The sequence below is a fragment of the Besnoitia besnoiti genome, chromosome III, assembly GCF_002563875.1.
Source record: "Besnoitia besnoiti strain Bb-Ger1 chromosome III, whole genome shotgun sequence".
Lineage (NCBI taxonomy): Eukaryota > Apicomplexa > Conoidasida > Eucoccidiorida > Sarcocystidae > Besnoitia > Besnoitia besnoiti.
This window is the reverse complement of record NC_042358.1, coordinates 982901-1006913: the sequence shown is the minus strand read 5'-3', so window position 1 is coordinate 1006913 and position 24013 is coordinate 982901. Positions and strand designations below refer to the sequence as shown.

General features: G+C 54.9%; 4 protein-coding genes across 4 annotated transcripts; 2 read left to right on the top strand and 2 right to left on the bottom strand.

Annotated features, from left to right (window-relative positions):
• Positions 1 to 2117: 2117 nt before the first annotated feature.
• Positions 2118 to 10009, bottom strand: BESB_044600 (ATP-binding cassette sub-family F member 1; the record flags this gene model as incomplete). Its single annotated transcript, XM_029362911.1, has 15 exons — positions 2118 to 2330; positions 2742 to 2786; positions 3101 to 3260; positions 3617 to 3792; positions 3965 to 4256; positions 4668 to 4849; positions 5124 to 5366; positions 5705 to 5827; positions 6093 to 6199; positions 6822 to 6916; positions 7401 to 7509; positions 7843 to 8154; positions 8666 to 8798; positions 9251 to 9360; positions 9922 to 10009. The coding sequence occupies 15 exons, from the start codon at positions 10007 to 10009 to the stop codon at positions 2118 to 2120; spliced, it is 2388 nt and encodes a 795-aa protein (XP_029220277.1).
• A 1698-nt stretch (positions 10010 to 11707) lies between these two features.
• On the top strand, positions 11708 to 14592 carry BESB_044590 (pyridoxal phosphate enzyme, YggS family protein; the record flags this gene model as incomplete). Its single annotated transcript, XM_029362910.1, has 5 exons — positions 11708 to 12065; positions 12703 to 12863; positions 13404 to 13464; positions 13687 to 13792; positions 14223 to 14592. The coding sequence occupies 5 exons, from the start codon at positions 11708 to 11710 to the stop codon at positions 14590 to 14592; spliced, it is 1056 nt and encodes a 351-aa protein (XP_029220276.1).
• Positions 14593 to 15624: 1032 nt separating this feature from the next.
• BESB_044580 (uncharacterized protein) lies at positions 15625 to 15897 on the bottom strand (the record flags this gene model as incomplete). The annotated part of the gene is made up of 1 exon (XM_029362909.1): positions 15625 to 15897. The coding sequence occupies one exon, from the start codon at positions 15895 to 15897 to the stop codon at positions 15625 to 15627; it is 273 nt and encodes a 90-aa protein (XP_029220275.1).
• Positions 15898 to 17919: 2022 nt separating this feature from the next.
• Positions 17920 to 22048, top strand: BESB_044570 (glycosyl transferase; the record flags this gene model as incomplete). Its single annotated transcript, XM_029362908.1, has 6 exons — positions 17920 to 18282; positions 19003 to 20113; positions 20581 to 20701; positions 21022 to 21114; positions 21542 to 21653; positions 21974 to 22048. The coding sequence occupies 6 exons, from the start codon at positions 17920 to 17922 to the stop codon at positions 22046 to 22048; spliced, it is 1875 nt and encodes a 624-aa protein (XP_029220274.1).
• Between the last annotated feature and the right edge of the window lie 1965 nt (positions 22049 to 24013).

The following is a 24013-nucleotide window of genomic DNA, read 5'->3' as shown; positions in this document are numbered from 1 at the left end:
AATTCACGCGACAGGAATGAATGGAAACAAACACTGATGTTCAGCGAAGCTTTCTCTCGAAGAGGAGCCTGGAAATGCTCAACAGCAGGGAAGACGCTACACTCACGCGCAGAATTAAAAAGAACGATGACAGGGGGGGAGGGGGGGGGGGAACCACACAGGAGAGAAAACCGCGAGCAGAAACTGGGAATACAAAAATAAATAGGTGAAGGCGTAAAACACCCTGCAGACGTAGAACAGGAAGGACTGTCACAGGGAGAAAAACGGGATGAAGCCGAGGAAACTGCCAAGCATGTTTCCGTAAGGTAGACGAGCGGAGTCATCGAAACTGCCACCGCGACCGTGCATGCTCCCGCCTCGCTCCGGGAGACAGGGTCGCGTTGACGGGCGACTCGAGTCCTCTGACGCTCGCCTTCTTCTTTCAGACACAAAAGTATACTCGACTTGAAGTTGTGTGTTAAAAAGCCATGTGGATGGTTTCAACCTCGTCCAGCGAAAAAAGCCTTGAAAGGTGCAAGAAAATCAGCATATTTAGGGCGCAATGCTCATTCTGAAATTGAAGGTGTCCCCGAAATGTCAAAACCCTCTACCAAGAGCATCTCGAGGAATTCCTCTCTTTCGTTTCCTTGGACGAATGAAGATCGTACGGGGTCTCCATAAGAGGGATAGCTGCACGACACCTGGCTATTATTCAGCTTTCGTCCTCGAGTAGGCGAGTATCACGGCGCTTGTGCGTGCAGCGTGACGAAAATTTTGCAAGAGTATGATCCAGGAGGGCTGTGTGTGAACTCAGATGCGCGTGGGCATCTCCAGTTGGGCGGAAACAGCAATCAAGAAGCCACATGGGCAGCGAACGGCCGAGACATCCCTTACGCTGGTGGCATCGGCCGTTCTCCCTGTATGTGAGAGCCCTTGCGGCACAAATAGAGGTTGGCAGTGAACAGCCATTCGTTCGCTCTCCGCCTGAAACAGGCCAGTCAGCAGTTCTGTTGCAAACGTCTCTTTCTATCAACTGGCTCCTGCAGAGGCAGCCCAGACGCTCTTCTTGCAAAGCGCACCGAGAGAGACGCGGTTAAGCGCCGAGTCATCCAACACAGTCGGCAAACGACGCTGAATGCTGAGGTGACCTTCCCGGATGCTAGTCGCCTCTGCCCAGTTTGCTTATAAACTGCACAGGGTTTATCAAGGCGACTGGCGGGCGTATCATGGGCTGGCGAGAGGCGGAGCTTCTATCTATGTGAATGCTGCGTTTTGAGAAACGGCATTCCACGGCGAAGTTTAAACAAAACAGGCACAGGACGGAGCAACTCAACTACGGTACACAACGGAAAAAAGTGCTTCGCCAACAATGAATGCGAACGACATACGAAACAAAAACGCCGATGTGACCACACCTACGACTAAACATGCATTGGTGCTTCTCTCAGATACATGAAACATACATACGCATGATTCAGACAAGGAACACAGCTTTTCACTTTGTACGCAAAGAGCAGATTCAGTCTTTTTCTCGACAGACGGACACATGGGTAACAGACAACCTCGCCCTGACCTAAACGAGAGAGCTGCCTTCTCCTTCGCGGTTCGTCGATTTGGAGGAAAATCGCCAAGCATCGATACACACGCACATGCCCACCGTCTCGAAACGACCCCTAAGCGCTGCCCGCGTGCTGAGTTACTCAAGAGAAGCCTCACCGTAGCGGCGAACACAGGAAAACAGAAACGCCGCCGCCCAGCTCATTTCTGCCGCCTCACGCGCGTGCACCCGGTCCTACGTATACCGACTTCTGCCCCTTTTCTTCGTGCAAGGATTCCCATATAAATAGCTCTCTACACACGAATATATGCGGACTGTAGTACGCCCGCTGCTGCCGCAGTACGGACGACTCAATCGTCGCTCACTGCACCCGGTGGCGACGGCGACAGAGCCTCTCGTTTCTGTGTAGCTCCTCGCGAGTCCTTTACACATTTCCACTGTATAAATATATATATATATATATATATATATATGTATAGAAATATGAATATTCGAGGGTATAGTTGTATGCAAATATGTCTCTTCCGTAGGAGCATTCGTCGAGCTGAAGCAAATGCGCCTATGGTGTCATATCTAGAAACTAGTTGTGGCTGTTCGCCTGCGCAGCGGCCGCGGCCTTCGCGCGCTTCAGGAGATCCTTGCGGTACTTCAAGAAGTCACCGTGGAACTTCTGCAGCTTATGCGCTTGCTCGTCCATGTAGAAAATCTCCTCGACTACGCAGGACAGCAGGTGGCTGTCGTGGCTCACCAGCAGCACGCCGCCCTTAAAGTTGTTCAGCGCCGCAATCAACGCCTGCGGAGGAGGCAGACACTCGCGAACCGCGTCGTTATTCGCTCAAATCGAGTAAACAAAGACACTGCAGTTCTTAGAATAATGAAGATGCAGGCGCTACACGCGAAAAAAAGACTTGGGTGAAGAGGCGAAAAGGACAAAAAGCCAAGAGGTGCTCCACAGCGAGCACAGACGAGGATTCACGAAACGCTGCGCAAGGAGTCCGCGCTCGCAAGACCGATCTGCGAAGCCGCGCGACACGCCATCAGCTTCGACCACGCCATGAGGCAGCTGGTTAAAGATAGGTGAAGGTGCCCATATAATATACATATACACATATGTATTTATACGTACATGCAAATCTATATCTCACCGTTGAATACTGACTGAGAGAGCGCGTCTGCATACATGTTGGCGGATGCGTTTCCGTACCTGGACAGCGTCGAGATCAAGATGGTTAGTCGGCTCATCGAGAATCTGCACCACGCAAATGCAGGCAGCGGCGAGATGCATAGCGGACAAGCGCGCGCGAATATATACACGTACACATATAAACTCATATATGTATGTATTGATCACTGTTGCATCGGTAAATAGACTTGCAAACATGAGCATGCGCGAGGATATACACACACATAAAAATGTATAGATTGACACCTGTTTCGTCGGTCACTGCCACCTGAGACACAGGGGCACTCTCAGACACAGGTCCGCTCTCGCGCAGGCGATCAGTGCCGCAGATGTGTATGACTCAAATCCGGAATCTACGGCGCGCCTGCGCCTCAGCTCACCAAAATATGGGGGTTGTTGAATGCCATGAGTGCGATTGCGACGCGACTCTTTTGCCCTCCGGAGAGAATGTAGAGAGGCTCGAGCGCCAGCAGGCCGCTGATTCCGAACTGCCCCAGGTACGTCCGCGCCTGTTCATCCTTCAGATTCGCCTCGGGGTGTCTGAGCGGAGGCAGCACAAACGCACCGTTTACGTGACTCGCACGGCACACACATCTACCTGGACGCACGCAGTGCTCGAGATCCGAAGAGAAGCCCTCCTACACCTCCAGTCGTGCTGCGCCTCTCCTCGCCCTGCACGCTTCTCGGGCGGCGCTGCAGTTGCCACGCGCAGCCGCTGAATCTCGAGGCGTTCCCGCCCAAAAGACGCTACCGACCTGCTTCGACTCGCGCGAGCCCTGCAATGAAACTCTGAATATATATATCTATATATATGTATGGACAGGTATAGCAGACTTGCGTGGCACTGAGCGCACGGTCCCGCGCGCAGCCAGGTCTCCGTTTGGCGGTGCGCGCACCGAATTTGGAGCGACTGAACGGCGTTCAGCGTCAAGTCGAGCTGGTCGACGTGCTGCTGGGTGAAGTAGCCGATGCGGAGTTTGCCGTTGCGATGCACCATGCCCTTGGTCGGCTGCTCGCTCCCGACCAGCAGCTTCAAAATGGTGCTCTTTCCGCTGCCGTTGACGCCACACAGCTGAACAGAAAAAACGACAACATCCTCCGTAAAATGCGCACCAACACGCACACGCAGCGCGGAACCGACCTTCACCGTGTGCCCCCTGCAGGAATTACTCACGCGTGGGCGCCGGCGCTTGCTCGCCAGCGCCGCCTCCTCTCGACTGCCAGCACCGCCTCCCTCGACGTACCGCGATTCGCGATTCCATGTCGACGTTCAGGTTGAGGTTGCGGACAATCAGCTTCCCTTGCGCTGCGGTCGCGGCGGCGGACTCCGCCAACGCCGCCTCGGCCTCTTCACCCTCCGCAAGCGTCTCCTTCTGGGCGGCCGGGTAGCTGAACCAGACTTCTTCAGCCTGCAGCAGCGGCGGCGCGCAGGTCTCAGGCTCCTTGAAGTTGAAATGAAGCGAGGGATCTTCCGCGACCATGTCCAGCATCGGCAGCTTGCTCAGCAGCTTGATGCGACTCTGCACCAAAGACGCGCTGAACGCAAAAACACCGCGCCGAAACAGAGATACACGCACAAGTCTGAACACGCCGAAACGAGGTCAACGCACGTCCGCACAAATATGCATACATATATGTATACAAGTATATACCCTAAACCCTGAACATATATACCATGTATATATATACAGTATACATATATATACATGTATATATATAGGTTCGTCTCCACACGAGAAGCAGGCTTGCTGGCTGCGTAGCCATGCGCAGCTGCATGCATCGGAGGCCATTCAGTGTTTGAGGCATTGCATGCGACTAGTGTGATCCGCAGTCGGCAGTCCTATGCGGACACATAATTTTATGACGACTACGCGAAACGAGCCGAAACCGTTTGCTGGCCAGCGCGCACGGACGATGCGCACACAGCTCGCGGCTAGCCGAACGTACCGCTTGGCATTGTATCGGAATTTGTCGATGAACGACTGAACGTGCTTGATTTTGGCCTGCTGCGCTTCAGCCTGGCGCTGCTGCTGAAGCAGCTGCGCCGCGCGCACGGACTCAAACGTGTCAAAGTCGCCTTTGTAGTACGTTAAATTCTGGTTTGTGAAGTGAATCATATCTGTGCAGACCTGCGAGAGGCAACCGAGAGACGAAACTCCACCGAAGATAACGACCGACCTGATCAAAAACGCCAGCAAACCTCATAATCGTGCGCAGGCCTTCATACACCTCTCCTATGCATATATATATATATATATACATCTTCTGTACAGACTACTGTAGAACCATATATATATATATATATATATATATATATTTGTATGTATGTATGCATGTATGTATGTATGAAATCAGCATGCCTGGGGGTGCTTGGGTGTGGCGGAATCTCAGTGTTTTGCTTACGTCGTTGAGGAATTCGCGGGCGTGTGAGACGACTATGACGATTTTGTCTTTTCCGCAGCGCATGACCTGGTCTGCGCAGGGGCCGTCGGCGACGGCAAGGTAGTTGGTGAGCCACTGGACGGCTTCGAGGTCCAAGTGATTCGTCGGCTCATCCAGCAGCAGCACGTCGGGGGCGCTGAACAGGCAGCGCGCAAGCAGCACGCGCATGCGCCAACCTCCGGACAGCGAGGTCACCTTCACGTGCTACAGGCAGATAGAGGAAAAGAAAAGCTCCGAGACAACTTGGCGCAGAGGCGGAAGAGGCCGAAGCGGCCTAGGAGGCGGAGGCAAAACAAATCCAGACGCGGGAGTGTAATTTAACACATGACAGTCGAAAACCCCGCACAGACACAAGAAAAAACACGGGCCCCCAGCGACACGATATTCGAAAGAAAAAAGCGCTGGCGAATAAGCGAAACGAGGCTAAGAGCCATGCGCACACTGCAAATGCTAATGGAGGTACGGCTACGCGGCAATCGTGAAGAGGCCCGCGCTCAGCCACGTTTTTACTCATGTTGCCGCCCCTTACGTTGGCGTCTTACTTGCATGCCCTCAGTGAACCCGAGACCGCGAAGAATCGTCACAGCGGTCTTCTCTGCGTTCGCCGCGTCGATCTCTTGCAGCCGCTCGTAGATAACTGCCAGACGGCGACCGACTTTCTCAGACTGCATGCAACAAAAACACACTCGAGCGATACTCCACGCGGACTTCAGTTTCCTACTCGCCTTCCGCTCTTCGGCCTCGGCGAAGCCAGCACGCGAACGCATAAAGCGACAGGCGGGAACACGTCAGTGCGTTTTGCTGTATGTCCATTCATTCGCCACCTCTCTCTGTCGGCTAGTTATTTTTATTCCTCTTGCACTTGATACGTTTAGGGAGTAGGGTTTGCTCGCTTTCGGATTTGTTTGTCTTGTTGGATCACCTTCTTACCTGATCTTCTTGCTTGAGCAGCACTTGCTCCTCCTCGAGGAGGCGGAGGCGATCCTCATCGACCGCCAGCACAGATTCCAGCACAGTCTCCGAGCCCCAGTGGTGTTCTGAGAAAAAACCAAAAAAATTAAAAACACTTTTGAACACAGAAATGTCCGACGCCGCGACGAAGGCGGCCGCGAGATGCAACCACAAGACAGGGGAAGTTCCCAGAGGACACGAGAGCGACGAAGACTGAGCCTGCAATCGTCCAACAAAGCAAAGCGACAGAGACGAGAAGGAAGACGAAGGACGCGCACACAAAAACGACGATTGACGCACAGTGCAACGGAAGACGGCAAGCAAAGCGTTCCGAGCGGAAAAACAATCGACGCAAACGAAATCAAACGCTCAGAACAGAGCGGCATAAAGGGGGGAGGCCAGCAGGCAAGGAAGGAGAAACCAAAACCGACGCGATTGCAGACACGGTGCCGAAGCAGAGAAGGGCAGCTTTAGCTGTGGAACAAGTGAGCCATGCAGACGTTAACATCGAAAATGGAAGTCTAGGCGGCCAAAATCGAAGCGCACGAATCGCGAACCGAAGCGCCACTCAGAAAACACGGGAACGGTGCAGGGGAAGGAGGCATCCAAGTACAGGACACTTAGCAAGAGACATAGACAGAGAGAGTGTTTCCCTTTCGAAAAAACTAGAGAGGAACTGATTGCGGAGCTCTGCCTCCAGCGACTTACCCTGTTCCACCATGCCGATCGCGATATCCGGATCGACGCCATGGATTTCTTGACGAACGAGCGCCGACAGCAGAGTACTTTTTCCGATACCGTTTCTGCACATCGCATTCACAGCGACACACAAAGTATCAAGAGCGTACGCAGACGAACCGACCGCGGCAGCCGTCGCCAAACGTCGCATCGGGCGCGCAGAGACGCCGCGCAAGCATCTGTCAACGCGACTGAAACGAAAAAAAAAAACTCTGATGGGAAAGCATCTGCCGACGCAGACGTGCTCTGTGAAAGGCGCATGCAGCGCCAACGCCAGCAAGAAGCTTAAAAAAGCTAACCCCAAACTCACTTGAGTTGACACAACAAATATGTCTATATATATACGTCTGCTTCAGGGTAGGCGCACGCACAAGCGATACAGGAAGACGCGCACTCGCCCTGCGACCGAAGCCGTATCCGCGGCTGTTCACACACCCCCCTTGTCTCTATCAATCTATCTACCTATCTCTGCATCTCGTTTTTTCTACCAACTGGACACTACTCTGCATGCTGCGGCAACGCCGCGAGGAGCTGCGAAACCGTTCTCACCTTCCGACGAGACCGTAGCGGCGACCCTTCATGAGCTTCAGCTGCGCGTCCTTCAGCAACTCCCGCCCAGCGACTGCGACGGAGAAGTTGTCCACCAAAATGCCCTCGCCTGCGTTCAAGACGCACACGGCCCCCTAACCTCTCACTTCAAGAACTGCGTCACCCGCGCAAGCTCAGCTGCCTCAAAGCGTCTCCTCCGTTTCGGGGGCAACAAACCGAAACACAGCATCCCTGTCTACCTCGGTTCATCTCTCTCTATCAATCTATATATGTGCCTCCTCTGTCTCTCTCTCTGCCCACACCTGTCTATCATGTACTGTCTGTCTCTGTATCTCCCGAAGCATCTACATGTGCGCCAGTCTATCCACGACTATCTGCCAGCCTTTCTCTAGGCATCTACGCCTTTATCCCTATGTGCAGAAGCACTTCGAGAGGGGCCTACCCATTTTCTTGAGTTGTTTGTCTCCGTGCTTCCTCTTGGGGGGCGGGAGGGGAGGCTTGTTCTTCTCCCACTCCTTGAGTTGCCTTAGGTGGCGTTCGCGCTGCTGCTGCAGACGCTGCTGCTGCTGCGCGGCGGAGGCGGCCGCACCGGCGCCCTCAGGGTCCGTTCCGTAGAGGACGGGCGCGTTGTAGTTGACCTTCGCGGTGCTTTGCTGCAGCCCGAGGAAAGGGTCGTCAAACGAGCGCCCTGCGTGCCCAGCCATGTCGCCAAGGCGCATCGGCGTCGCAAAGTCTCGCGGCTTCTTCGTCAAATCTGCACACACAGCTCCAGAGCATAAAATCGCAAAAAACTGAGAAAAACAGCGACACCACGGCGCTGGAGAAGAAGCGCCGCCGAAGCGACCTCAGCAGCCCAGCTCACAAAAGGATGCAAGGCAGGCGGCGATGCAAGAAGATTCCCACAAATCAAATCGCCGAAAACGCTTAGCGAGACCGTCAGCCTCGTCGACGGATAAGCTGCGCCCCAAGCGCCTTTCGCTCAAAGCAGGAATGAAGACGAGGCGCAGAGAAGAGACGAAAGCGAGACGCAGTCTGGCACTCGAGAAAGACAGCGGAGAGACAGAAGACGAAGCGGAGCTCCGCGGAGTGTCTGTCTCCCCCTCTCGCCTGGGAAAACAAGCCTGGCAGCGGCCGATACGTGCCCTGCACGTAGCCCTTTTTTTTCTCGTATCCACCGGGGGATACAAATGAACAAATCGATGTTGGCATGCATGCGCATGCACATGGATAGGAATGTGTGCTTCATCACTCGTCGTCAGTCTCACCCTCCGGATCAGCTCGCTTGTCATCGTCGAGGTCGGCGCCGTCGTCCAGGCTCTTCGCGTTTTCAACACTCTTCCCGTTCGTCGTGGCTTTCGCGGGCGGCTTCAACTGCGCCAGAAGCTTCTCGCAAATCGCCTGCAAACGACGCACACAGCCCCACTCCAAACGAAAAGAATTCGGAGTTCTCTAGCCGCGTATCCGCCGCTCAAAAGCCTAAAAACGCACCCTGAACACGACTCGAACCCAGCAATGCTCGCTGCGCCGCCAAAGAGCCCGAAACCCTAAACCTCAATCGGGAAAGCGTCTGCGATCGCAGCGCTACTCGCCGATTCATGATCTTTGATATGGATGCACGAACAATCCAAGGAGACGGGTGTTAACGGTTTTCTGCGTCGCGTCGCTACCTCGTAAAGAGCAGCTATATTCACACATAGGTGGATCTGTGGGCTGCGGTGTTCACGTTTTCGGCGCATGCAAGCCTGCGTGCAGCGCGCCCGTTTTTTCTCTGTACGCCGCACGCGCAGCTAGCCTGCTTTCCGCTTATCCGACAGCATTTCTGTCTGCCAGCTGCCCTGGCGTCTGCGCACCTTGCCCTCGTGCTCGCCGTTTGTGACGCCGGCATCTTGCAGGAAGTCGCCGATGAGGTCGAATGCGGAGTTCACCGTCAGACTCGCGACGCCTTCTTCCTCCAGCATCCCTGCACAGAACACGCGTACGGGAAGAATCAAAAACAAACTCGGATCTGAAGTCTAACACTCTCCCTGTTCTCGCTCCGATGCATACACACGAACACATGTACACATGCACGCATATATATATGCATGTATATGTACATATATGTATAAATGCTCATATATACAACATATATGTACAGATACACAGATATGATTGCACACTTCGCGCTCCTCTGGCGTCCGCCGGAACCGCGTCCTGCGGGGATGAGTGAAATAAAAGCGCGTGCTTATATTCGAGAACGCAGCCAGAAGCAGGAATGTTCCAGAGACTGTGACAAACTCAATCAAGCTCTTCCTGCAGGCTCTTTCCGAAGGGCGGCCAGAGGTAACTCTGCCTACATGTAGATGCATGCATATACATATATATATATATCGCCTGCACATGTAGGTGACCATATATATATATATTTATATTATACATCCATATGAACAGGCGATCTGGAGCGAGGTGTCAATGAGGCTGCGCGCGTTCGTCGCCTCGCGTCGCCGCAAGTGAACCCCTCTTCAGGCGTCGAGAATCCAACCTGTCATGTACTCCAGAGTCCCGCCGTCGACTTTTCCGCCCGTGACGTGACGCAGAGCCTCGGCAATTCTCTCGCCGTCGGACGACATCTTTTCGCGAGGAAGAAGAAACAGAAACTAACGCCGAGGCAGCTGCGCGAGAAGGGCGCCTCAAACTCGCTGAGCCCAGAGACACTCCTGGCGCCGACTGCGCGGAGGACGAAGACTGTTTTGCTTAACCGGCCTATCGAGGCAAAAATCCTGTTTTCACGAAGAGCGTGACTCAAGCACGCGAGCGAAAGACCGCGTCGCAGCCTTGCTGGCAGCAAAACGACGAGTTGCCGAGAAGCAGCTGACCGTAGAGCGACGAGCGCGGCGACGAGAAGAGAGGGGGCGATTCGCACGGAGTTCCGCAAACTTTTTCTCTCAGCGCACAACACACACGGAGAATTGGCCTGTTCGAGACCCTGGCGGATTTCCAGTGAAGCCAAATGACCGGAGGGACGTATGGAGAGACAAAGCTGAAAGAAGAGAGGGCCTTCAGAGGGGAAGCCTGTGCAACGGCAGGCGCATGCAAACGGACTATCACGGCGAGACAGAAGCGAAGCAAAACGCAGAGGGACGAGGAAGGGCGAGCACAGGCGAGGGGGCACGTGTGTGGAGACTGAGGCAGGAGGCCAGAAAAGCGAAAGAAAGTGACAAATTTGGCAGGCAGTCAACAAGAAGAGAAGTCGAGGAGGAACGCAGAGAGCAGAGCTCGGAACAAGGGGGGAGAGAGAAGTGACAAAGCGAAGAGTCAGGATCCTCCTGCCTCTTGCGCAGCCGGGATAAAGAATGAGCAGCTTTTGAGGCCGTCTCCAAATGGGGCAAGTCGACGGCGTTTTGCAGGCTGGCGTGTTGTTTTCAGAACAAAGTCTTTCACCGCATGCGTGTTCCGGCGGCACGCGTGAGAGACTTTTCCTTTCCCAGCTGCCCGAGGTGTGCGCTCGCACCGTCGGACTCGTGTGAGCGAGAGACGAAGGAACAAACTCGATTTTTGCCGAAAACGGAATGGAATAAGGGTAGCTCGTCACTCGCTGAAACAGAGGAAGGGCTCTTCTTTTAGAAAATCTTGCCATACCCTCCTGCACTCGAGTGCATGCATGCCTGGCGGTCGACATGCTCAAACGACGCTGCTGATACGACGCATTCTTCGCTTTGCATCCCTTTGAAAGAAAGACGCGTCCCTCAGTCCTCGTTAATCCTGTATATCACGCTTTTCTTCCAAAGAGAGTGCTCACTAGGATCTTCGCACGTGTGTGGTTTGTTCAGCGCGCCTGCATATAACGACACGCGTTTCTCAGGTCGCCTTAAAGAGACCTCGCTTTCTGAACTGCAGTCGCTGTGGTTTCCTCTGCCTGACTTCTTGCTTCTCTCTTTGCGGCTCTGCCCTTCGAATGCATCGCCTGAACGCGTTTTTTTTCTCGGATGTTTCGAGGTGGGCGCTGCCGCGGCCCTGCTGCGCGTTGCCTCGCGCGCTTTCTTCATCCATCTCGCTGCACCATTTCTCCTCTTCGTTCTCTCTCTCCGCTCGCCTCTCCGGTCTGGCGCCTTCTCTCTATCTTCCGAGCTCCCCGTCTCGCGTCTCCTGTTGATCACAGTTGGTTTCCTTCAGGCGCCGCTGACCGCTGGCGAGTCGGCGCGCGCATCGCTGAGTGGCAGCCGGACATCTCCGTTGCAGGCGCTTCCCCAAGTCCCTTATTTTCTTCTCTGTCACTGCAGCCTCACTCTTTCGGTTACTGCCGAGCGAGCTGCTGCACCGCCGTCAGGATGGAAGGCGCGTCGCCGTCTCTGGAAGCGATTCAGACGAACCTCGCGCGAGTTCGCCGCGATATCTTTGCCGTCGCGGCGGCGTCTTTTACGCAGACATCGGCAGCGGAGGGCGACGCCGTTTCTTCTCTGCCATCGGCGGCATCGTCTGCTGCCTCGAGCGCGTCTTCTGCGGCTGCCCCGTGGCTGACGAGGCACGCGGGAGTTCGCCTGCTGGCTGTGAGCAAGTATCATCCAAGTGCGTCTGTGGAGACCGCGGCGCGCGCCGGGCAGAGACACTTCGGCGAGAACTACGTGCAGGAGCTGGCGGAGAAGGCCAAACTCCTTTCTCACTTAAACCTCAAATGGCACATGATCGGTACGCCAAAGTTCAGGCGGCGGGGCTCAGCACTCATTTTCATCTGCCATGCATATAGTGATGCTTAGATGTGTCTATAAGTGTATATTTGTATATATATTTAGATATACGGATATATAGATAGGATGGATAGAATAGATAGAAAAGACAGGATAGATATGATTGGTAGGTACGATTGATGGATAGGGTAGATGGATAGAACAGATAGATAAGATGGATTGTCAGCGAGCTGAGAAACGGAGGCGCGGTCGCTGTCCGTGTTGAGAAGCAGACGCACGACCTCCAACTTGACCTACGTACAGATATACACACATATGCATACAGATATGTATGCATATGTATTTACATGTTTACACATTTTCCAAGTGGAAGCGCGTGTGAGGTCGCTTCAGGCCAACGTGCAGAGTAAGCAGGCGCACTCTGCGCGTCCTCTGCCGTATGCATGCGGCGTGTCTGCGGTGAGTGACCGCGAAGCAACTCTGTCGTATTACACTGTCGTCTTCATTTTATTTTTCTTTACGCCGTCCCAAGCTAGCGGGCGGCTTGATAGGGGCCGCGGGTACATCCTAGATTCACCCTTCTTCCACACCGAGCGCCATTCATGTTCTTCTCTTCTCTTTTTCAAACGGCGTCTCAGGCCATCTCCAGTCGAACAAGGCGAAGGCGCTTCTCGCAGCGTGCCCGTCGCTCTACGCTGTCGAGACGGTCGACTCGAAGAAGCTCGCGAAAGTCCTCAACGAGGCCGTCGGCGCCGTCCTCTCTCAGCGCGGAAACAAGCCGCTACGCGTCTTTCTTCAGGTACCATCCGTGTCTTCGGATGCACCGAAACATGTCTGCATGCATATCACTTGACGCCCGTATAAAGGTATAAAGCTCACGCGCACATGTGTGCCACTGAGGGCGGCTTGTGCTCCACATGCATCTGCCGCGAGTCTGAACGGGAAAGTGAGTGCGGATGGCGCTCGTCGCTCTGGGCAGACGCATCCCAGGCTGATGAGCTAACGGTGAAATAAAAAAAAAGTGTGTATGCGGTGAACTGAGTCAATCGGGTGAACTGTGTGCCACTCGCACTCAGTATAAGCACATGTCTGTACGTCCTTTCGTGCAGCCCAGACGACTGCGTTCTACGTTCATTCTGGCGTTAGCTCTACCCCCGTGTCGCGAAATCCTTGTCTTTAATTTCTTGGCTAAGGCGAGACGCACAGGCGTCCTGCGCAGTATGCGGCTTCACCTGCTGCTACTCTAAATGCCCGCTGTGTGTTCAGGGTTTTTTCATTTTTTTCTGGGATTTTCAAGACACGTGCATGCGGCATTTTCATGTCTCTCTTCGACTCGCAGGTCAACACGTCGGACGAGGATAGCAAGAGCGGCCTGCGGCTGGGCGCCGCAGACGATGCATGTGAGTCGTGCCGCCGTTCGCCGCTGATCCACACCTGTCACCACGACAGCTTTGCTTGCCTCTGAAGAGACTTCCCAGCAGCATGCGCAAATTCTAACTTCTTCGTTGCTTGCGCGGATTCTTTTTGCTGATGCCCTGGCACCTGTCTGTCTCAGCGCGAGTTCCTCAGAACAATAGATTCGGTGGAGATCAGGATCTGCGTATTTGGTCTGTGCGTGGCAGACGCAGATGGCGTTTCGGGGGCAGCCAACAGCGACGTAAGGGAGCTTGTCGAATTCATCATCGACGCATGCCCCAATCTCCGCTTCTCGGGTCTCATGACAGTTGGGTAGGGCTCACGTACGGCGCCATCGCCGGCCTCCGCCTTGCGTCGTGGTTGCCTGATAGGCGGCCTTTACAGGAGAGGCTGAGTCTTGTCTCAGTCAGACGCCAGCGCATCCCAAGTGAAGTCGCAGTCTGTCGCGCCTTGCACACCCCGCGAAGCTTGAGGGGCATTCCCTGTCTCTCCCTCGTGTGTGTTTTCACTCTAAAACGACGATGAGTCTTTCCGTTGCCTCAAGGCTCTATGAGTTTCCTTTCCTTCACTGAACACGTCGGCCTCTAGTCGCTCAGCTCCTCCACATCTGCCTCGTTCGGTACTGGCAGCGCACAGGGATGCGAAACACGCCAGTGAAGTTCTTTCATCGCGTGCGCTGTCTTCCTCGCCAAGCCGTCTCCCCCCCGCCTACGTGTCGCTCGGATTTTTTTTGCGCTTGCAGACACCCCGATCCTGCGAAGACCGGCGCTTCCTTTGAACAGCTCGCGCGGCTTCGCGACGCTCTGCTACAGCTTCCGCGCGTGCGAGAAATCTTCGAGTCCGCGAGGCAGGCCGCCGACGAGAAGCACGCCTCCGCCGCCGCTCAGTCGGGGGCCGGAGACGACAGCAGCTGCGGGTGGGAGGAGATTCCGGCCGAGGGGCAGGGCTCGGCGCTGGACGACAATGAACAGGATGAGGACAGAGACAACGTCTTCGAGTTGAGCATGGGCATGAGCGGCGACCTAGAAGAAGCGATTCGACACGGCAGCACCGAAGTGCGCATCGGCACAGCCATTTTCGGCTCTCGGCCAGCCGTCAAGGCCTCCGCGTAGTTTGGGGGATATGAGTGGGGAAGGTTTTGCATTCACTTCACCTCACTTGGACTAGGGAGATAGGCGGGAGTCGGTTTGCGGCCGCCCAGATTCAAGAGGCGCGGGCGCGGGGCGAGTCTATCGCCTGTCATGTGCGGCCGAGCTGCAGCTGGTCAGGGAGCTGCCTGCCTCGCTGGAACGTTGCTGATAAGTAAATCGCTCAATAGCCGGGGTTCCTGTGCTTGTTGGTCGGATAGGGGAGCACGTATTCACGGTTTTTCATCAACGTTGAAGACAACAGGGACTAGGAAAGTTCTGAGTATTTCTTCTGGAAAGACCTGACATTTATCCGATGCTGAGTGTTCATACAAATGTCTGAAATAATTGCATGCACGTAGAAAAGCTGCAGACGTTCTTGACGCTCCCCTCGGCCCTTTACCGTATCTTTTCAATGTCGTCCAATATGTTCGATTTCGAAAATAGACCCTACCAGTGCCGCGTCTCACTCTAGGCGCCCTGATGAATCGCTAGCTGGCAGATCTGCCCTGTTGCATTTCCGTCGGCGCCTGGAGTTCGCAAGCACAAGCCACTACGTGCCTTCTCGTCAGTATGCATATGCGACAAATAGTTGCGCGTGCATGCGTCAGGGTATTAAGTCATCCGATTCTAAAAATGAACTGTCTCTTCACGTGCGAGCTCGGCGGCACGCCAAGCGCTGTCTCACGCCCGGCTATATCTCGGCGCGTCAAAATATAAATAACGACCTATGGATATGTATGTAATTATGGTCACGTGGACAGACATGCACGGAGACGGGACAGTGTGCCAGTGCCCTGCGAAGTGGATAGAGACCGTGCCGAAATTGAGACACTTCGTTGCCGGGGAAGGCAGGCGGAGTCTCGGGGTTCCTGCCCAACTCGAATTCTGGATTGCAGCTGCAGCAGCGAGCTCGTGAGGCCTCGTGTCAGTTTACCGAGACAACTATACGCGAGTGTATGCATAGATGTATAGCTGTATGTACATTCGTGTCTGTGTGGAGGGCACACAACACTTTCACGATTGAAGGATTTCCTCGAGGGCAGGTTCGGAATCGACGCTGCTCTCGGCGACTGAGTCCTGTCGGCCGCAGCAGCAGCCGACGGGGTCGACGGGCTCGCAGACGCAGGCCTCGTCGCGTTTCCAGATGAACCGACAAGGCAGGCAGATGCAGCAGAAACACATCCCCAGGCACATGCGCCCGATGCAGGTGAAGAGCAACAACACAACTACGACGAGGCCGAACGCCAGCCCTACGACGAGCCCGAGCAACAAGCCGCCGTCCACCATCAAGGCGAACGCTTAGAGTCCGAAAAGGCACACACGACAACACACAATACCATCACGGGAGGAGAGACACGCGAACCGCGGTGACACGGCTGCAGCATTCCACATGCATATCAGTGTATGCTGTTCGGTATATTAGGCGAGCGAGGTCTTGTGATGGATGAACTTCGAGGAGCGTGGCCATTCGCGAAGATATGCATGCAGGCAGACTCTTTCGGGTGCTGTGTATATTTCTTGACAGCTGCGCTGCACCGCCGCGGAGGAGACAGTTGGGAAGAAAACGAGACTCCTTGAGAACAATTATGGTTTAGAGACAGCGTTACGACAACTCGCGCAACTCGGAAGAGCCTCTTCTCCACCCACTCTGGGCAGTTCAGCAGAACTCGGGAGTCTGTGCGCACGACGCACTGTACGCAGGGAACAACCGCGAAAGATTCGCGCCGCCTTTCGGGCGCCTCTGCGGTTGCGCACACAAGGGAAGAGTCCAGCTTGCGAAACGGATTTTCTTGCTTTGGTTGGTCTGTCCGGAAAGCCAGCGTTCACCTCAAGCGATGAAGGCTTGCGATAGCGAGAAGTGGGAACAAGCCACCGAAAGGCACAACAGATCAACTAGCTGTCGAGCGGGGAGCTTTCTGAGATCCTACCAGACTCCAGCGAGTATGGAAGGGCAAAAAGGCAGGAGCTGAAAACACGGAAAAGGACGAATCCATGGGGAAATGGAAAACGACAAACCTGGGAAGTATCCGAGCGAGAGGGGGTCGTATGCATCCACAGCAAAGGCTTTCGCTGGTCAGAGACATCGAGTCACTTTTTCTGTCGTGTTTTTCTCCCCACATATATTCGATCACCATCGGGTAAAAGAAATCTCGGGAAAAAATTGACGTTGCCTGCCAAGGTGGTAAAACGCGACGTTCTTGCATCGGTCGTTTCGTGTGTTTTGCCATGAAGACACATGCATGCAGTACGAAAGACAAATTGGCGGTTGCTCGAAAAGGTGACCCTGAGAAGGGAAGCACGCACCGCCACTGCCGCCCGGTCCAGCTTTCGAAATCGTGCCGGGACGAGGAGATGTGACGGTATGCGGAAGTTCAAGGCATTGGAAAGCCGTTGAAGTGTCTTCCATTGGTGTCTGTCTACTGAAACTGCCAGGAGGGTGAGGTTTCCCGGGCATATCTGCGAGGCTAGCATCCGGAAAGGACTCTCACCTCTTGCAAGTCACACATTTTTAATCGTCGCTTCCGGCTTCCGAGTCACGACGAACGTTCGCTTTTTGGAATTCATCGGGCGCCTCGTCAACACACTTTTTTCATGTTTGGATCTCGGCATTCCCTTTGTTCTCACCTCCCCGTTACTCCATTCTTTGCGCGCCGATCCTCTCGCCGGTGGCTTCCGCGAGCTTCCTACAACGGTCGCCGGAACGCAGAATCCGAAGATTAACAGTTTTGCGTCGTGGATTCAAATAGGCACGGATGCTGGTCTATGTACACTGCTATGTCGCGGTGTGATTTAGGATTCACACACCGTGCGGCATCGCTGAAGCGGAGGATACCCGTCGTCCATTCGCACACAGAGAACCGTGATTGCATCTGAATACACGCGGCAGTTGGAACGGCTGCTTTCCGTGCACGCATGTCCGTTGTCCGGCCGCTTTGAAGCGACATCCTTACAGGGATTTGGGACGTCGGTCGAGCCTTGCATCAGTAGCCTGAACCGTTCAGTTCTTTTCCGCTTTACCGCTGTCTCCACGGAGAATCAGCGCCGTGAGAAAATCCCTTCCCCTAGACCTTTTTTAACCCTAAACCGCCCCGTCCTGGTTCAGCGTGCTCAGACTTTTCCGGGGCAGCCCTCTCGGGCGTTGCGAGTCTCGTGTCAGTACACGTCTCTGCGCATCGGTCGCCCCCTCTCTGCGTTCAACTCGGCATAGCGCCGTTTTTGTGTATCGCGCCGGTCTGGCATGCTCATTCTTCCAACAGGCGCGAGAAGGTCGCTCTCGTCTTCTCTTTCTCCAGTGCCTTGGTGCTCAGAATGAGTCGGGCGGGCGTTCCGTCGGCTCCTCATCCGCGGACCTCTCCGCGCTGGGCGGTCTTTCTGTGGACAGGGGTGCAGGCCGTGCTTCTCCTCGCCGGCATCTCCTGGGTCGCGTTCAACGTGGTGTTCCTTTACTCGCAGTTTTTGGGATCTGATATAACGACCCTCTCGCCCCGCCGCTCGAATGCAGCCAGCTCTGAGGGAGGCGGCGCCGCAGGCTACACCTCGTTCGTGGAGAATGGAAAAGACACAGGAGGGAACGGAATGGCGATGGGCGCGCAGCCTGGAAGATACCACGGAATCCTCGGAAGAAAAAGTGACGGAGCTTCAGGCTATACTCCCAGTCCCGCGCCGCCAGAGGTGAGACAAAACGCGGATGTTTTGGTGGAGAAAGTCAAACAAAACGCGCCCATTAAAGAAAGTGAAGAGGGGATTTGCGCGAGGGGGGGGGGGGGGGCGGGGGGCCTGTTGTCTGATGTAGCTGAAGGCGTTAATTATGAATGTGAATGGATGTCAGACACGAGGCGGCCAGTAAAACCATTTTCCTGGTGTTGCATTGAGAGAGCATGTGCAAGGGAGGATCGTATGGATCGCGCTTGATTGGTATGAATGCGTGTAATATGCTGCAGCAAAGCACGTTTCAAGGAATTCCAAGGGGCTCCGTGGGTTGTTTAGGGATGTGTGGGACGTGTGGAGGATTCTTGAGTAGCTGTGACAGTGCTGCGCTCGGAGCGACGCTCTTTTGAGCAACATACATGTAGCAGACGGAGACACCGCATTTGGTGCGCTGCTGAGCTGTGAGCACGCAGACTTCGCGGTCTGCATTGAATCGCGTAAATGAGAAGGCCTTTGCCTACGTCCGCATACAGGAAGAGATGCGTACTCTCTAATGGGCACCCGCGCAATACAGAGATATGCTACGACCGGATCCTCACTCCACACAAATCGGGGTTGTGTTTTTGGGTGGCGGACGCCTTCGGGTTTTTCGGACTTTGCTTCTGTTGCTGGATACCGTGTGTCGCGTGGTTCTGTCCTTGTTTCACGCCTTGCTGTCGGGTGTGGCGTTCCGTCTGTCGTCAGGACTTGAACATGGCGCAAGCGCTGGCCCGCGGCGGGGGCTTCAACTTGTTCCTCTCTGACCATCTTCCGCTGGATCGCACCCCGCCGGATGCGCGGCATGCAGCGTGTCGGAAGCTGCAGTACGACCGCTCCAAGTTGCCTCGGGCGTCGGTGATTATTGTGTTTTACAACGAGCCCTTCTCGACGTTGCTGCGCTCGGTGCACAGCGTGCTGAACTGGACGCCTCCGGAGCTGTTGGAGGAGTTGATTCTCGTTGATGACGGCAGCACGATGGCGCACATTCGCGAGACGGGGGGGACGGGGCAGCTGGCGGACTACCTGGCGCTGCTGCCATCCAAGGTGCGTTTGGTGCGGAACGGCGTGCGGAAGGGGATCGTGGGAGCCCGGATGAAAGGCATTCGCGAGAGTAGCGCACCGGTGTTTGTGATACTCGACAGCCACATCGAAGTGAGTCCGGAGTGGCTCGAGCCGCTACTGCAGCGCATCCAAGAGGACCGGCGCCGCGTGGTCATGCCGCAGATCGACGGCATCGACGCCGAGAACTTCTCCCACACAGTCGGTGGCATCGGCTGCAAACTCGGGTTCCTCTGGAAGCTCATGGAGCACTCGTACGAGGAGCACCAGACGGCGCGGCTGCCCGCGGCCGACCGGAATCCGGCGCCGACAGCCTTCCAGAGCTCACCCGCGATGGCTGGTGGCCTCTTTGCCGCGGACAAGGCGTTTTTTTTCGAGGTCGGCGCGTACGACGAAGACTTCCAATATTGGGGCACGGAGAACCTTGAGCTCAGTTTCCGCCTCTGGCAGTGCGGAGGCTTCCTCGAGTGCGCGCCCTGCTCGCGCATCTACCACATCTTCCGGAAGGGCGGCGTCGGCTACAGCAGCCCTGCGGACTCAGTCACCATCAACAAAATGCGCACGATGCTATGGATGGACGAATACGCCGACCTGGCGTGGCGAGTCCTCGGGAAGCCGCACGTCGACTACCGCCCCGAGTCGCTTGAGCAACGCCGCGCCTGGCGCACCCACAAGGGGTGCAAAAACTTCCGCTGGTACATGGAAAACGTCTTCCCGGAAGCCGACGTCGTCACGCTCGACGACGTCCCCTACCTCGGTAAGACCGCGCTAGACAGCCCAGCAGAGAAAAGAGTAGGGTGGCGACAACTAGGGCAGCGGTGCGGCACGTCGCTCCGCATCGGTCGTAGAGCCAACAGCCGCACGAAGCAGCCGTGCCTGGCGGTTGCGGACTTTGCGGCTGGGCAACAGGCCTAGGGAGAGTGTGTGTGTGTGTGTCTCACCCGATGGGCACGGGAATGGCAAGGCACGCAGTGGGCCGTTGATGTGCGTTCAAAATTCATTCACGGATGACGCCGCCCAACGAGTTGTGGACTGCGCACGACGACCCACATGACTTCTGGATCCTGTCACTTGAGTTTTTTTTTGCATCATCGGCGACCACGTTTCGTGTTCATGGGCAGGAAGCGCGCGCGGTACACCCGGCTGACTGTACTTGATCCAGGCAGGCCCTAGCGCGTGGCAGTTGTGGTGTTTTCGCATTTGTGTTTCTTGCTGCTCCCCCAGGCCCTCTGAAGAACGCCATGACGGGGCTCTGTCTCGACAATATGGGCTGGGCGTCTCCCGGGCACTCTGTTGGACTGCGCTCATGCCATGGTGGCGCGACGCAGACCTTCATGTTCTTCAGGTGAGAGAAAGGCGCCCTTTTCATCGGCAGGATGCCTGAGTAATTGCATAAAAAAGACCTGGAATTATTTGTAGAAGGCTTGTGCTGTCATCATGTCTCTGGATGTTGGCGTATACTCATGCGGAGTTTCCCGACCTTGTGCGTGTCTCATACCGGAGCCTCATGCTCCTTTAGTTCGCTCGAGCGGTTGTGCTCCCCTCGCACTCTCTCTGCCCCCCGTATCTGCTGTCACATCGATTGTTGTGTGTCACTGTCGTCCCATGATGTAGGGAAGTGCGCAGGCGCTGATGTAGCGCTCAACTGATTGCCCTTTTTTTTAGGAAAGTCGGGCACGTGATGCCGGTGAACGACGACGAGTCTTGCTTGGAGCCGTCAGGCCAGCTGGACTGGTGCCGCGGGAACTTACGATTCTGGTAAGCGGCGTTTCTGGTACCCAGGTCAACCGGAACATGATTTTTTGTACCTCAGTCTCCAAAAACAGGTCACGAGTCACGCGCCTATGCAAGTCAGCGTCTTTAGATTTCATGAAGACATCCACCATCATGGCTGCGCATTTGTGAAGCATGGCCGCTTCTCGTTTTGTTTGAGTTTGAGCAAGTGTCTCGGCTCTTGCAGCAGTCATAAAAGCCTGTCGGTTTCAGATGCTCTACTGCAAAGCAGCTGCGTAGCTGCGGTCATCTTCTCGGCTTCCCTCACATATTCGTACGGGCAAGGCTAAAAGGGTTTGTCCGTCTCCACGTTGAAGGTTGTCCGCCTTAGTATTTTAGCTCGTGGCGCTACTGAGCTACCACCGCTGTGCATGGTCTTTTTCATGCTTTTTGTGACCGCGAATCCTCGCAGGTGGGACGTCACCTCGAGCGGGCAGCTGATGTTCCGACAGACGCAGCAGTGCCTCTCCGCATTCAGCGGCAAACTGACAATGGTGCACTGCGATGACACTGACCCTTTCCAGGTGAGAAGTGTGGCTGAAGAAATGGGAGTTTGTCGAATCGTCGTCCTGTACAGTGTCTCTGCGTGGTGCCAGGTATGTGTTTCGTAGCCGCTCGGCGTCCGTTCGCCGCGGGGTGGAAAGGCCATATCGTCACGCGGCGAGGTTCGGTCAGGTGGGGCTTTGCGTGGTTTCAATTTGTCTAAACGGCTGGGTGAAGCCTGCAACTCAGCCGGCCATGCTGATTCATGAATGCAGCCCTCAGTCCGGAGACGGACGATCAAATGGCGCATCTATTTGGGTCACCCGAGTTTGCGCCTGCGGTCGTATGGTGCTGTGTTCAGATCTGGTCATGGCCGCATTACAAGCCTCCGGATGTATTTACATTTCCGCCGGTAACCAGGCTTAAAGAGGAATAGCGTTGGTTTAAGCCTGTGGTCTGTGTTCCTGCCCGAGATACAGGACCTTTCAGCATATATGCCAAAGGCGTCGCAGTACAGAATATCGCCAGATCGGAAATGGAAGGGGAACCACTCATTACTAGCGGGCGGAGTTCCAGTCTGCATGGGAGTTAGCAGACCGCTGTTCTCTTCCGCGGGGAATAGTAGAGCAAAGTCCTAACACTCGACCGGCGGCTGCCTGGCCAGCATCGAGACGGTGAATAGGTTTCTTCGTAGGATGGCCAGCCGAGTGTGAAGCACAGCTTGCATGTTTGCATTCTGAACTGCTTCATCGCTGCCTCCCTCTTCCACGGATGCTTCTTCACGGGTTTTTTCACCCCGTTATTGCAGCAATGCCAAAGCAAGCATGTTCCCTAGTACGTGCGGCTGGCCATCAAGCCAGCATCGCTTCTCGCGTTCGTTGTGGTTCCTGTTTTTTTCAAGTCACCCGGATCAGTTCATAAACCGTGGGCCCAGGTTCAAACTCGTCAATAGATTTCGCGTCGGATATGCAGTGTTGGTAAACAACCCGTCCTACGGTTTGGTACCGCACAATTGCGACAAAGATATAGTCACGTGTTTTCCTTCTCTATCGTGCGTGATTGTTGGCATCTCATCCGCGGCGAAATCAAGTGCTCACGCCACTCGAGTACCGCATTCCCAGTGGCGACAGGATACGTGTGCCATTCTGTTGGACCCAATATATCGGTGGAAAGAACCATTACATAGAGGATGAGTATCAGCTCGTCATGTGCACCTACCGCTCCCGTAGAGTTCCACATGGCACGACAGCTCTCTCAAATGGTGGCACAGCCATCTGGAGGACTGGCAACCATACTGGCAGTCTTTCAAATGGCTGTGCAGCCTGGCGACCATAGGATACGTCAAGAAATCTAGTGGGGTGCGTCAGACCCGACTCTGTCGAATTGTGTCGCGGCAAGCGTTTCACTGCATCTTCCACAGCTGTTGCGTACATACCCAAGCGTCCCAGGGCGGGCATCATCACTTTTTCTGACCCCTGTCCGAATCTGGTCCCTGTCATAGTCGATGGCATCCCCGATTCCAAATTCGGTTTGCAACAATAGTAGAGTGTGCCTGTGGGTGTGAAATTGCCGCACATGACACAAGACGCCACAACGTGGTTCGTGCGCATTCGTGAGCCGTTTGGAGCTATGAATCTGGCTTGTATACGCGAAAATACAGACACTCTCCACGGCGAACCTCCCGAGAAACCACGCATGCTTCTGCTTCTTCCAGGATTACTTACAGAGTGCAAAGTCTCGTAGAATAGCTGTTCTCGCGATGATGTGTAAATCTGACTGTCTGTACAGTGTGCCGGCACTAAACCGTACTCGTACTCGGACTTTTCCCCGCGAGCGGCCACTTCACGCGCCTGAAATACATGGGAATTCGTGTTGCGTCACGAGCACTTCGTCGCGCTCAGTGTGTCTCCACCATCAAGCTATTTGCATCTACTAGCTTCGGAGGAAATAACCCCCGAATTGGCAGTCCCATAGAAAAATGGAGGTTCAATGGAAACGAATTCACGGGCAGGTTGTCCGTTCGTCCGCGGGCAAACGGGTGCTGTCGCAGTATGGTGATTCCTGTGCTGCTCTGAAACACTCCAGAGATGTCGGAGAAAGTAGGGCGGGACTTCGTGTGCCGCTTCAAACCGCTAGAAGTATGTGCGTTAATAGGCTGCGGAGGAGAAAAATTGGGCGGAATCCCTGAACGACGTTGGGAAGCGTCAAAGCAAGAAACGAAAACGTTTGAGGCGCAGTATGAATTATCGTTTAGAGTACCACTCATATTTAAATACTTCAGGATTAAATTCCTCGGAAGGTTCGTGACACGCTGTGTTCAACTGTGTCACATCACCGACCAAGTAACCTGCAGACATGGCGCCGACTGTCTTGTGGTGCTCCGGGATTCGGTGCAAGCCGC